We start from the raw sequence: 14,587 nt of genomic DNA on the forward strand, positions 1-14,587 counted from the left end.
GGCAGCTTTTTGATGGAGGCGAAAGGCAGTGCGCCCGTGTGCTGTGTGATGTCAGTGCACGTTAAAGAACCCCAGGTGGTCGAAATTTCTGGAGTCCTCCACTACGGCGTCTCTCATAGCCTGAGTCGCTTTGGGACGTTAAACCTCACAAACCAACCACAAACCATTTCATCTGCTCGAAGCAAAAATACTGCTATGTTTATTACTTTTGTAGTGGAAAGCTTGCTTGTAACTGCATCATAGAAAAGATCAAATGAATTCAGAGCGATGTTGGAATTGGCCCAGCATTGGAAGCATTGCATGTGCTGTGAAGCCACCTGCCATTGCATACATTGAGGCATGAACTGTTTTGAGTGAAACCCTTGGACGTTTTCAGAGCCTCCTGTGGAGGGTTGGATGCCTTAGTGACAGCCTCAGAAACTGAAAAATGGTTGCTTTGATATATGGTTCAAAACTACCTTTAAATAAAGGTAAAGGAAGTAGGTAGATAGGTTCTGCCTCTGCCATGGTATCGTCTTAGTGCGTGCAGACTGATAAAGGGACACCCAAACAAAAGTGTTGGTGCAGAGGCTGTACATACTTGCATGAATATCTGCCATCCTGGCTACTGACAGATCAGTAAAGCAGGTGTAATAGTGCATAGCTTTTGAGCACTGCCAGACTTTCTGGGCTTGCAGTGTGTTGGTGATGTGCGCTCGGCATGCCTGGTTGAAGCTTGAAGGAAGTCTAGGCTGCCGAGACTTGCATGTAAATGATGCTTGCTTGTTACATTCAGTTTTAAAAGCCCAAAGGATTGCTGGGCTGCTTGTGCTGGCAGTAGGCCAGTAATGCTTGATTGGGGTCGTCAGCTATCCTGAAAGGAACATCAGGTGTCCCAGGGCCATGATGCATTGTATAATGAAAGGTGACATAATTAAGCACAATAGCATGGAAGTCTTGGAAATTACCTTGTCTTTTTTTTTGTTGCAAGGAGCTAAAGGGACCTATATGAGGGCATAATGCACAGCCACATACATGGACTGCATTTGTGTAACAGGAAATTGACTTTCTTTCAGATGCTGAGTACTATCCTAAACATAATTATGTTTGAGGACTGCCGAAACCAATGGTCCATGTCACGACCCTTGCTGGGGTTGATTCTGCTCAATGAAGAGTACTTCGGCCAGCTACGCCAGAGCCTCGTGAGCAGCCAGCCAGTTGAAAAACAAGCCACTATGTCACAGTGGTTTGACTCGCTCATGGATGGCATCGAACGCAACTTGCTCACAAAGAACAGGGACAGGTGGGTCTTGAATGTGTTACATTGTATATTTGCTGCCTGGTGGCATTTTCAAGCATTCCATGGTTTTAGCTCTTCATGACAAACTCAGGCAAATATTCTCCAAACCTGAAGAACATGAATCGAAATACAGAGCAGAACATGATGCCAAAATAGTCTGAAATGTTCCAAATTTCTCTATTTGAATGAGAAGCAGCAGAAAAGAAGTACTTGCTATACCTACGGCTCCTATCTGGATTTAAATGAGTGCCAGCACAAAAAAAGCAGCTTCTTTTTCAATGTTTTAGAGCACTCTGTCATTGCCACAACCTCATTTGGAAATGTCTTCCAACTGGGAGCCCCTTGAGCTTCTCATTGAAAATTTTCCTCCGGTTGTCCTATGAGGTAGGTCTGCTATATTGCGAGTGGTGGCATTATGTAGCTGCAGACGAAGGTGAAAAGGCAGCAGAATGTGTCGCAAAGGCCAATAAAGAGCAGCCGAATGCCATGTAACGTGTTGAACATCGAAAGCAGCGAATGATGCTGAGCATCCTGCCCAGCACAGAAAACAGAAGTGTCTGAATATGGCAGCACACAAAGCACCAAAAGCGGCAGAAGGAGGCACATGTGTTATCCAGCTGAGGAAAGTGGCTGATCACGGAGGTTTCGCAAGTCGTGGATACAGATTGGGCTCTCTGCCTAGCTCGAAGAACAGAAGCAGGTCAAGATAAGGCACATTCAGCACCCAGAAAACCTTGCCAATACCCTTGTGCAGCTCCATTGTCTTATGAGCTGTCCCAGAATATGCTACACCTTCCGATCGTAGCATTTCATGTTACATGACAGAAAAGGCTAATTATTTTTTTTTTACTTTTCAAAATAGGTTTACACAGAATTTGTCTGTCTTCCGGAGAGACATCAACGATTCCTTGAAAGGACCTGCATCGTTGGACATGATGACATAGCACATCTCATACGAGGAGACCTGGAAGCTGCTGCTGTTGCTGTAGGATGTTTGGATTGCCACCTGGATTCTTCTTCGTTCTTAAATTCTGATTAGTTGTTCATTTTATCATGAGTTACCATTTTGTCATTGTCAGACTGAAAAAAAAAATTCAGCTGCAATTTTCCTGTGCATTATCGTTCACTTATTGGCACGGTACCATTGATTTGCTTTAAAAGGATTTAAAGTGCAGTAGTTATAACAACACATTATTTGTCCTGAAGTTTAGCTTATTCTTTTGCATTCATGTGTGCGTGTGTGTGAGTTCAAATGGCTGTTTCCTTCTTTTTATTTTCACAGAGAAACGTGATGAGAAACAAAGTTTTGCATTTTCTATTGAATGTCTATTTAAACATAGCAATGATGAGCTATGATATGTATATAATGAAAGAAGCAAATATTTGGGTGGGTTGGCAAGTTGCTAGTGAGGTATTTATTTCAGTTGGGTGTCTTGTCATCTTTCCCTGTTTTGTTTGTGTCTTTGTTATGCTTTGAAGCCTTCATTCCAATGGAACATGTGCTGATATTTTTTTACCCGGAAATGTACAGAAATAAAGTGATGTAAATATAACATATTTGCCTTTGTGATTTACTGGAAGTGTGTGTGTGTGTGGGGGGGGGGGGGGGGGGGGTTGGTGGTGTCTACCTATTTCTGCTTGAATTATATTAAAGTATCCCAGGGCCCGCCTAGCTGGCCAGTATCCAAGGTATGATAAGGTGCAACTGGTACAGTTCCAAAGATGCAAGGAAAAAGTTTCTGGGTTATGCGGCTGCAGTCGAGCCGAAGAGAGGAGGAACGCCCGCAGTGTTAAGAGGGGTTTTGAATTTTCCGCCTTGGCTGACCTTTATCTGAAGCGCCGAGACTGGTCGAGCTACCACCGTGACCTCTCTAGCGGCCCCTTCCTACGCTCTCGCGCGCTCCTAGGAGCAAGGAGATACGGAGCATTAGGGGCGCATCCTGAAAAAGGCCGCCAGAGGCCGCCATTTCCGTTGTTTCACCACGTTACACACTTCCGTCTTTGTGCGACCGATTACATTGTTGTGTTTACAGAGGATATACTTAGCTTGTGCTTCGGTTCGGTTTTACCTGAGATTCTGGAGTTTGGAGTTTTGGACTCGGTAATGGAGACAGCGCTGTCGGAAGAGAAAAATGTGCCTGGGCAGGTTGGTATCGTTTCTGTAGCGTCGCCGTCGTGTGTGATCATCAAGGCCTAACGCTAATGTTTCGGGTGTCACCGTTACGCTGCAAGCTTTGTGGTAACTGTATATGTAATCGTGAATGTTTCGGTGCTGATGTATTCGTTCGTGCTGTATCGTTGATGTGTAATTATACGTAACTATTTCTAAGCCTAATATAAGCGATGCTTTTTCTAGGCTTGTATCCCACTGCTGCTTCGCTTATCTGGAGTTTTACAGATCACCACAGTTGCTGAAAACTAAGCAATTTTATAAGAAACGTCTGGAAGAGACGTGCGCCTGTGTTAAAATGTTGACTACTGCTCCTGTTAGGTTTTGTTCCTGTTCTGGTTCTCATACCGTCGGCTGCAATTGCACTCGTTTGTATTACTTGGATGAGATGTTATTAAACCTTTTAAGCGCTTGGAAATAGTAACTTTGCAGCGGTTGAGAACTTTGAATTCATTGGCATTTGTAAAATGGCATTTTAAGTTACGTAAGTTAGACGGGTCTTCTGCATTGTGCTCCGCATATGGGATTGGATAGATGACTTCACTGTTTCGGTGCTCTCAGATTTCTGGTGATTTGCAGCTGTCGTAAGTTCACAAATTTGTTGGTAAACACTGTATTATTAGGCCTAGGAGGTGAGCGCCCTCTGCTCATGTCCAGCTCTTGACTACGCACCGCTTAGAACGGCCCAGTTTACGTCTCGTCGGTCGTAAGCGAGAGCCCTATTTTCCCAAAAGAATAAGGGTAAGCCAGCCAGGCGGCTCAGCTGTCGCTGCCGGTTGGGCGCCTTCGCTTTGCTACGCTCAGGGCTACTGTGAATGGGCAGTCAACCGTCGTTGCATCGTTGGTAGCGTTTTAACTTCACATTAGATATTTCATGGGCGTAAGTGCATTTTATTTCATGCATTGCAGAGTTGGCGCTGGGTGTCGGCATCGGCGATTGTCAGTATACATGAATGCAGGTTCCAGGACAGTTTTGCCCTGTAACCTTCTTTCTAGTTCTCTGCCTGGACCTTGCGTAGCCTTGGATTTCATTTTTGTGCGTGCGCCTTTCGTATAATTAGTGAATCAAGGAAAAATATGCTTGTTGGAAAACTCTAGCGTCTGAAGTTCAGTACCCTGTTTGCGTACTACCTTGTCTACTTCCGCGTTCTATGACGACATTCGTGAGAACCTTACCGAAAAACAGCCATAGTGAGGTGCTGTGATGTTTGAAACGTAGCACCGGCCCATCGCCACGGCATTCTGGCGTGGTATCTCCTTGGGCAGTCGTGTTTGGCGGACGGCTTTCGGTGTCCGAGCTCTATGTGCACGATTCGGGGTGCGACGGACTGAACGACGAGCCGAGCTGTACCGCGAGCCGATCGGTCGCCCGGAAATCGCTATCCGGACTAGTCAAGATGCTGGACGTACCAGTCTACCGCCAGCTAGCTTGGTACGCTCTTCCGAAACGTCATTGCTCCACCACCGTGTGTTGACATTTACAGGCGTAACGTTGGGCGAGTAACTGCGGTATCGCTGTGGACCTAGAAAGTGTAGAAATTCCGTCGATCATGGGTTTGGTTTATGGGGACATACAACAAATTCTGGAGCATTAGCTTGCCTTCTTGCGAAGGGCCGACGTGGCATTTCGTACGCGCTACAAAAAATGTTTGTTCTTTGGCTGCACGGTTCTAAGAAATTTCTCCGGGCAAACTACCTTTATGTGAAGAAGCAAGCTGAGCAGTATGTGACAAACATTGTCGTAAAGTGCACCTGACACAGCAGGATTTCTGGATTCAGACAGTGCCAGTCAAGTTCTGTTTAGCTCACATGTTAGCAAACTGAACTTACTGTTGGACAGTTATTTCCCATTGTTTCTAGGTAGTGCTTGTATTAAACTGCTATTCAAGAAAAATAGAATGTATGCTGCCCTGTGCTTAACATTTTAGCATAAATAGGCCAGTAGTTTGCAGAACAAAAATATGTTTCAGCCAAAGATGGAAGAAGCAGTGCAAGGCAAGGCACTTATTCGCTTATGGCTGCCAGATCTTCATATGCTGTGCTGCTTGGGAATGCGGCAAAAAAATATTTCGTTGTGCAGGGGTTGTTAATAGTTTTCTGACAAGCATATTGGTTTGTTTTTTGTTTGGTTTATCAGATTTAACAACTTGGGCTATGAGGGGTGCTATAGTAGAGGCCTCTGGATAATTTCGATGTTCTAGTGTTCTTTACTTGCACGGGCGTTGCATAGCATGTGGGCACTTTGCGTTTTGCCTCTATCATAACTTGGCCACTATGGCTGGAATCGAACAGTAGTCGAGCACCCTAACTACTGAGCCAGCACGTTGGGATGCAACACTGCAGCATGCTCATAGCTTGGAAGGTGCACTGTTGCTGCTTCTGGCAGCAAGATGCGATGCACTTATTGCTACTGTTCCATGCCTTAGTGCCCGTCAGACCTTGATGCTCCTTGTATGTTATGCGGCATTAACAGAGTGTGCTTATAAGGTGCATCACTTACATTGTCGTGTCTTGTTGCCAGCACATGCCTTAGTGCATGGGAGCTATGTGGCATGCGGCAGTGGTCCATCGCGTTGCTATGTTTATGATGTCAGGTTCATATTAGCATATCAAAGGGGCAGCCTGCAGCTATAAGTTTTTATTCAAGGGAATGTTGGGAAGTATGTGACAGATAGCGTGGAGCACTATTGTTTGTTGAATCTTCTTTGTTTCTGGTGAATTTCATTGTTGTTTTGTGTCCCAGCATTCATTTATGTTAACTCTCCTGAAGGTATAAGTTTTTAGTGAAATCTGTTTTACATGCGAGGGACTCGTAACTAAGATTTACTGCTTTGCTTTAATGAAAGTGAGTTGCTTAGTGCTTATTGCTATGTTAATAAGGCAGTACGATGTTGGTTATCACGGGCTTGGTTTCAGTCACAAGACCTTCTTCAAGCCTTTCAGACAAGCAGGAGTATGCATATGGTAAGTTGCTAAAATATTGGATATAAGTCTAAGTGTTGGCGAATTGGCCCTTAAAAGTTTAGTATAAAAAACCTTGATGACATTTAAAGGGACCGTGAAAAGCTATTTACTAAAACTTGAAAATGCGCATGAGCAATAGGTGTAGCTTCATAGCACCGAATATGTCTCAATCGAAAATGATGCTTCTGGTCTCCCCCCTTCAACCTAGCGCATACCGGTGTGCAAGAAAAGAAAATGAAAAGTTGTGATTGCACCCCACCGTGCTCCATCTTGCCCTCTTACTTGAGGGTGACCAGTGAGTGGGCACACCCAGAAAGGCCATTTGGTGTTGATGGTAAGGGGGTGCGTGGGGAGGTGTTGCTCTAATCGGTTGAGTGTGGTCGCCAGGAGCACTTTTTAGTTATAGGCTTCATGCAAGGCTTTTAAATCTGACTCATATACTTGCAGAGACCACCTCTGTGGATTTTTTTCAATACAATTTACTGCAGTTAGTTGTTCATGGACCCTTTAAAGCTAACACTCGTGAGATCCATGTGCTTCCTAGCATCCTCATGGTGGTTGAACTGCCACTTTGGTGGTTTCTTCATTCTACAGCACCAAGTTTTCCTAGGATGAAACTATAGTTCACATAGAATCCCTTCCTTTGCGGATGCTTCTAGCAAGCAGCACAGTTTGATATGCAAAATGAAGCTCTGCATAAAATGTGAATAAACCTGCAGATTATTTGGAACAGAACAGGCTACCCATTACTTCTTTGCAGCACATTACTTCTTTGCATTATGTGCCATATGATGTATTATTGTGCTTGTTAATATTTGTCATGTTTTGCCATTACCCTAACGCTGTTTATTGATCAGAAGCCAGAGATCTTGATTTGTAAAGGCACTTGGCTGGTCACAAGTCGTAGCATTAGTTTAGTGAAGCTATGCTTAGAGTTGACTTTCAAGAATGCGGCATGGTTTCATTTGCTTGAACTTGTACTGCAGTCTCTTGAAGCGCTGGTCTTATGTGGAGATAAGAAAATAGCATATTTCATCAGGTATGGCCCGATGGTGGTTGAAACAAGGGTAGAACTGGAAGTTTTATCGAAAGCCTCTGTTGGTAGAGGAAGCGGGGCCATAACCAATGGTGCTGATATTCCGTACTCATTGTTGGTCTGCTAATGGGCAGGTCACTCCACTTGGAGTGAATACAGCACTTCATGGGAGTATAAACCAATATAGAGTAATTTTTACTAGGATGAACCCTAGGCACGTTTTTGTACTTCAAAAACTTAGCACTGCATTTCTTGTTCATGTTTTAAACCATTTGAAAAGACCACCTAAAACTCGCATGACCACTATGCTAACAGTGTGTTACCAATAGCAGCACTGTCTTTGGCATTGAAATTGGTGAGGCACTGTACTGGATATTTGCAATTGGTATTACCAGTCTAGTTTTAGTAGTAGCCTTCCTTGAGGTGCCTTTGCCAGTCATCTTTAGTTTAAGTGTCTGTAAATGCCTTGACATTAAGTAATTTGTTTCATATTTCCTACGTCAAAATTCATTTTTGTTTTGCCATGTTTTGACATTAGTATGGGGTTACACTTGGCTGTACGTATCAAGCTTTGGAAAACTGATTCAGAGCTTTGGGTGTATTCACCAGTATAGTTTCTCATAACTTCAGTGATGGGCAATAGCAAGTTCCCCCATGCTATGTGGTGTTATTTCCTCCCATAGGCCATATTTTCTGGTGTATGAGACGCACCCTTCATATTTACTGGCTTTCAATGGAAAAGTTGGTATATAATCTAAATTTACCCACATGGGGCACTGCACTGGGACTTTACTATACATTCTTGTGCGGCCATCATGAAATGCTCCATGCCTGTGAGAACACTGGTTATGCAGTGTGAAATGACAGAAAAAAAAAAAGAGGCCAGACTCATAAAAAAAGGTACTCGCGGAAGTAGAGCAGCAACATTTTATTTTTACTCAAAGGCTTCATCTTTGGACGCGCAATCATAGTTTACCATTTAGCTCTCAGAATTGGGCCAGCCTTGTGGAAGCATAATTCCGATGCGTAGCTCTTGCACGACTTCGATGGCATATGGTAGGTAGCATGGCGTGCTGAGTTCATGCAGGAAGTGGAAATTGCACATGTAGTAGCTTTCAAACAAAGTTACGGATGGCAACTGAAAAAGCGATTCAGCTTGTCTTTGCAGTGTGGGGATTGCATTACTAATGCAAGGAGCACGGGTGTTGCTTTCTTTTGGCATTTCACATTACTAATGCCTTGGCTCTCTTAGATGGCTTATAGGTTTTGTAATTGTGGAAGTCATTGCCGCCGCTGTTTTGTGATAAGTTATGCCTGGGAACATTGCACAAAAAAAAACAAAAAACATATAAGACGCACCGTTGTATAAGATACTCTAGCAAAATTATTGTTAAAAACCGTGCCTTATGCACTGGAAAATACAATAATCAAAACAACCAGTTTTGAAGTGTATGCTGTGTTAGCTTCAGACTGTTTCAGGGTATGTGCAGATTTCAGCGTTTTTCTTATATGCTTAATTGCTGTTTACAAAGTCTGCTGCTGCAGTTTGTTTCTGATTTATTATTAAATGTATCCATGGCAGCATAATATGGCACACTGACGCATCCACACTTCTAACGACTCTCATTGAGCACTGTCCATATCTTTTGGGGGCACAATTGCTCCTCAGAATGCAGATTTTGTTGGGATGAAGGCTTGTGGAAGAGGTATTAGCTTAGCTGTGAGCTGTGGCTTGTTCTGCATAGTTTTTCTTTTTTAGCTTTTCATTTTTTTTTTTTTATTAGCTGGCGGGCTCTGTGCAGTTTTGTATATTGCCGTCATTGTGAAGTCCAACCTCAGCAAATGGTTGATTGGCAGTTGTTTTCCTGTGTATTTGGCCCAGATGAAATTCTAGGACGAACTATCTTGCATAGCCAGTCTAGAAAGAGAAACAGAGTAGCTACTGCTAAGCTTCAAAAAATTGAAATGCCTATATTTGTTGCATCTGCTGCTTATGGAATTGTAGGAGTTGCATTAATCTTTGGAAATGAAAAATGATAGAAGGGGTAAGGTCAAGCTGAAGGTTGAGCTCTTGACAGCAAAATACAAAAGATAGCATCTGCCTGAAATCTAATGACCACCTTACACATGTACCAACCATATGGACATTGACCTGCCATTTTGCCTGTGCAACCTGGTTGTCTAAAAAAGCGTCTGATGTCCTATATTACCATATGTCCTGGTTGCACAGGTTGCTTCGTATGTTACAATAGCTTGTAGTACACACAGGACACATACAAAAATAGAAAGGGTGTCACAATACAGTTATTGTGGTGCCATTAGCACATTAAATTGTCCTGTTTGTGCAACGAGCTTTTGTCATGCATGCTCCAGCCTGCCAAAAACCTTTTCTGTTCCCTCAGCAGAGTAATGAATACTACATATTCTATCCTCTTATTTCTCAGTACCGCTATTAATGCACATGGCCGTTATAGCTGGTGTCAAATGTTAAGGTAGAGCTTATGAGCCATTTGTGTGTTTTAAAAAAAACCAAAGCATGGTCATTTAAGGCCAGAAATGTGTTGCATGCTGTTGGATATTGTTTGGCTACCTAATGTTTTAGGGTTTTAGCTGGTTTCGCTGAGCCGCAATAATATTCTTTGGAATGAAAGAGCAAAGTAGCAGCACTATCATGAAGTGGTGCCCATTTTCTGATGCTTGGTTTGTTGTGACGTTTAGGTTTATTTTTGCATGGGTTGTCAGCTGCCATTTTTTGGTTGGGAAAGTTGTTCCTAATGGAATTTCATTTGCAGGATTTGGTTGATAATGCCTTACCATATTTGTAAAGTTTTGATACTCGAAATATGATTGAATAGGGTGGAAATTTGGGCAAGTCTGTATTAATTCATAACGTAAGAGAGCGCAGTAACAGGACGCTTGTGGTGTGTGGTCTCCCCATTTGTTCATCATTCTGTTTTTTTGCCCTCTTATGTTAGTTTTGATACTCATTTCTAATGATATATGCAAAAGATATTTATATCAGTGAGACTAGATCTAGTACTCTGCTCATGGCTGAGGATATTATATAGGTTATGGGTTGCGGTGCTTTGAGTTTGTGTAGGACATTACCTGGTTTTTGCTGGTCTCAGATTTTTGAGTTTGTATGTCTTGCTCTCTAGAGAGAGAGTTCTGCTCTTCTGACAGTTGGATTCTGTCTTACGAGTCTGGATTCTCAACATGTTGCATTTCAAAATGAAATCATTAATGGCAGTGTATGGAGCTTCTCTGTTATGCAAAGAAAGGGCCTGTGGGTATTAAAGTAACTCATGCTTATGCGAGTTAACAAGATGCAGCTGTTACCTAGCAGATATTTGAACACTAATCCGGTGTAGTCTACACAAAGTACATTTGATTTTCCAATCCTGGACTACTTGCCGACACGTCTCGATTTTATTCTGACTGGAAGTAGCGTTATTGTCACATGATCTTGCAAGCTTCCTCCATCATCTGCTTTATTTGAGTCACCAAGCATGTTTATCTCCTGGCTTGTGTGTAATACTACAAATAGATAACAGAGGTGTGAATCAATTGAAGCTTTTCACAAATGGAATGGGACATGCCTGAATGTGAAACGTTTGACAGAACTCAATTTGGCGGGTTTGCTTGCCGTTGCTGCTCGCGAAATTCCTCTGAGGGCCCAGCTCACTGCGCTCGAAAACAGATGAAAGCATTTGCAAAAGCATTATTAACAAGCATTAGCTGTTCCGGCACGCAGTGATTCGCTTGCGGTGCTTTCAGGCCTGCTCGCTGAAAATATTGAGAAACAGGTAAAGAACTTCTTGACAACACGAGCAGTCTATTCTCGGTGCCCCGGACAGGTCCATGTGTTGTGACAATTCAAGACTAAAAAAGCCACGATGCAAGATTCAAATGTCTGACAGCTGCTTAGAGACCAGCTTTGGAGCTCATGCCACAGGTTAGCGCACAATATCTGCAGGAACACGAAAAGTACTCGAAATGAACACAGAGCCATAACACAATACGGTTGCCAGCATGGCGCTACTTTCCTGTGATCTGTACTGGTGAGCGGAGCTTCCGGGCTGCCCGAGAAAAATCGAACGCTGGACTCCTGTCAACAAGTAGTCTGGGACTGAAAATCAAAACTTTACATTAATGTAGTCTGTTAATATAGTTTGGAATTCTTGTTGGAATTGTGCTCAAACCAGCATCATTCGTCATGCAACTTGAACAGCTTCAGAGGTACTTTTTAAAAAAGACTGCCTGTTGGCCACTGCTAGTCTACATGCTGGCTTGTCTCGCTGGTGTGGTATCTTTGTGGCATCGAAGTAATTGCTGATGCTCGTCCTTTTTTTGTCGCCCGATGACTTTCTGCCTCTCTGTATATGCAACTCTCATTGTTACAGCTTATTGGCGCTTCACTGTTGGTTCACTTGTGCTCAGTAACATCATCTGGCATCTTCTTTGCTTTGCTTGTGGGTGTATGTGAGAAGGGATTCAGAAACGTTTCTCAGATGCCGGCATTTCTTTGTCTGTGGGGCTTTCCCTTTCCTCTCTGCATTTCTAGGGTACTGAAAGGTACAGCGCCAGCACGTGCCCAGGGCGGAGCCCATGCACATGCAGCGCTTCTGATGCTGAACCAGTCGTATGTGCACCCGCTATTTTTTTGTCTTCTTTGTAGCGCTGTGCTTGTGAATGTGCTTCTGCCTACATCTCTGACATTTGCTCTTCTGCTGATGCAGTATTTCTTTCTTTTTTTTTTAACTCTCTACTTCTCTCGTATGTCTTCTTCCCTTGGGGTAGGTTTTTTGAGTGGCAAGCATTCATTGGATCAACCCTTAGCGCTTTTTAATGTCTGGTGCAGTCTCAATAGACTGTGATGCTATTCATCTGATTAGTGGAAACACCGGATGTCAGATTAGTTGCCACCACTACCAGTCCTGGCATTTCTACTAATCAGATGAAGGCAAAAACAACACTTCTGACAACAATGCAAACTGTGAATACAGGCCCAGGGCTGCCTGGGAGGGTAAAATGAAATGTTATTCAGGTGGCTTTGGAAGAAGAGGAAAGATAGCATCAGTAACATATGGGGGTCTCTGGTTGCTCTTGTATTATTAGACATACACGTCATATTTGCTAGTAAACTTCTCTCATGAGTGTTAAGCCCATGCTCCATTCCACACAGGTGCAGCTTCCAGTGGCTGCTCCCATAAATGTGAAGCATTTAAAATGCCTTGGGGTATTCTAAAGGGACTGCCAGTTCTTCCTGGCTCCAGTGCGATCAATGCCAAAATACCTAGAGTTCAGCTAGAAATGCTGTCACAGTTTGAAAAGTAGCATGCAAATCATTGTGTATTGATAGTACTGTAATTTCTTGTATCTGGGGCTGCAGTATGGCATTGAATTGAAAGCTGGTTTTGAAATTTTATACATAGGTGCCAAATCATGAGATTGTTCATTATTATTTTGACTTTGGTAATGAGAAATATATTGTCAGTTCAAATCACTATAAAAAGAAGTATAGCTTTATAGTTAACTGCTAAAGTAGCTTCACTGTGCAATATGATACTTGCAGTCTGTGCAGAAAGAAATACTACATAATAGGGCACATTTTAATTTGCAGTTCTCACATGACTGTCAAGTGTGAGGCAAATGAATGGACTGACCACATGATGAAGTAAATGCTTTGAATGAGAAAGAGGGAAAACTTGAAATTTTTCATGAAACGATAACTGATGGGACTGTAATGTATAGGCTGGCTGTATCTGTATGCGATTTGAGAGAGCCATGCCTGCAGCTTATTGTAATCCTGAAGCATTCAGAGGTGATGTACATCATTATAGAAGCCTGAGAGGAACAGCCGACTGCCAGAGAGGAGTGTAAAAATATTGTCATGTTTTTGTAGTTGTCACTTTGTGGTTATGCTAATGAGTGCAGAACTTACTTTTTTAGGGGAAATTCAGACTTTAGATTAGCAAAGAAAGTTCGGCCAGAACTAACGGTGGCACCATGCTTTGTTGGAACTTCCGTCTACTGCATATCCTGGAGGGGATATACTACATTTTGCAAAAAAGACTGAGTGCAGTAGAGAGAATTATTTTGCTTGAAGTCACTTCAGTCACCTTTAATTTTAATGGGTCAGCATTAAAAGCTCGGTCCTTCAGGAAATCTGGCATTGTGAGCAAAAAATCAAGCACGTCTCTGACAAGTGGTATTTGGCAGGTGACATGACCAGGCACTGATTGATCGGTGGGTTGTGGGAAGTCACAAGATCACATGAGATGGCCGAGTTGGCAGGAGCTGCCTGCTTTGAGCTGAAAGGATGACAACGCTGTCATGTTGTAGGCCTTGATTAAAGCGGACCTGATGTCTGTGTTGGGTGCTCTTTCACATAAGGGCACAAATTAAGAGACCAGTGATTAAGCAAGTAGCAAAATATGCTCGCGCAAACAAGGATCCGCAATGGGAACCAAAGGCGAGAGCCATTAATGCTGTTGCAAGGCGGAGCTTTAGTATTGCCCAATTCTTTTTCCTCTTACTGCTATTCTTGCTGCGTAATCGTGCTTTTCATCATCTCAAAAATGGTTTTAAAAAGGCTAACTGTTACTGTGCTCCTACTTAAAGATTGCTGGTATCATTATAAGGTGAGTTTTTGTAAAGCAATCTTAGTGCTGTAAACTATAGCTTTAAAAAAATAATACGCATCTCAATGATTGCCACTGCATGCTGTTCTGGCAGTGGACAGTTGCATCTCCAATGTCAGGGTTTTGTAGACACTGACTATCATAGGAATACGAAATTCCTACATCTTAAATTACATCTTTATAAAATAAGATTGCATCTCTAATTGTCCTGCTACATTTCTTGTGTCTAAACTGGGTACGTGTTTATTTGAGCAAGATGGTTTCGGTTGCTGCAAACGAAATATAGTTGATGAAACTCGGTTGACTGCCACTTTAGGTGATTTGATAGGTATATTTTGATAAATCAAAAGTGGTCTGTTATATGTTTGACTTGGTCATATCGGCTTGGTACAGTAACTTAGTTGAAATCTGGCAATGGAAAATTTGACATCAGATTTTGCTGGTGTGTTTGAAATAATGTGTAAGGCTTAAACTAAATTACCTAGTTTAATTTG

The 14,587-nt window shown here is 42.7% G+C and overlaps 2 protein-coding genes across 11 annotated transcripts in view; both read left to right on the plus strand.

Moving 5' to 3' along the window:
- The window catches only part of Ranbp16 (Ran-binding protein 16), a 65,512-nt gene extending 62,678 nt beyond the window's left edge, over window positions 1-2,834 (plus strand). For all 3 annotated transcript variants that reach the window (XM_084590938.1, XM_084590939.1, XM_084590940.1), the window contains exons 22-23: window positions 1,056-1,282; window positions 2,142-2,834. In XM_084590938.1, the coding sequence (XP_084447064.1) occupies window positions 1,056-1,282; window positions 2,142-2,223 (309 nt within the window). In that variant the 3' untranslated portion in view covers window positions 2,224-2,834. The remainder of the gene's footprint in view (window positions 1-1,055; window positions 1,283-2,141) is intronic.
- A 373-nt stretch (window positions 2,835-3,207) lies between these two features.
- Window positions 3,208-14,587, plus strand: part of slmb (beta-transducin repeat containing E3 ubiquitin protein ligase slmb) — a 62,000-nt gene continuing 50,620 nt past the window's right edge. Inside the window, exons 1-3 of one of the 8 annotated variants that reach the window (XM_084590941.1) lie at window positions 3,208-3,425; window positions 6,366-6,413; window positions 12,014-12,091. In XM_084590941.1, the coding sequence (XP_084447067.1) occupies window positions 3,384-3,425; window positions 6,366-6,413; window positions 12,014-12,091 (168 nt within the window). In that variant the 5' untranslated portion in view covers window positions 3,208-3,383. Of the gene's footprint in view, window positions 3,426-3,622; window positions 4,330-6,365; window positions 6,414-12,013; window positions 12,092-14,587 lie in introns of those variants that run through there. The other 7 variants (XM_084590946.1, XM_084590942.1, XM_084590943.1 and 4 more) reach the window with 7 other exon arrangements.

This window comes from Amblyomma maculatum, chromosome 1 (assembly GCF_055883805.1).
Source record: "Amblyomma maculatum isolate TAMU_Amacu chromosome 1, ASM5588380v1, whole genome shotgun sequence".
Taxonomy (NCBI): domain Eukaryota; kingdom Metazoa; phylum Arthropoda; class Arachnida; order Ixodida; family Ixodidae; genus Amblyomma; species Amblyomma maculatum.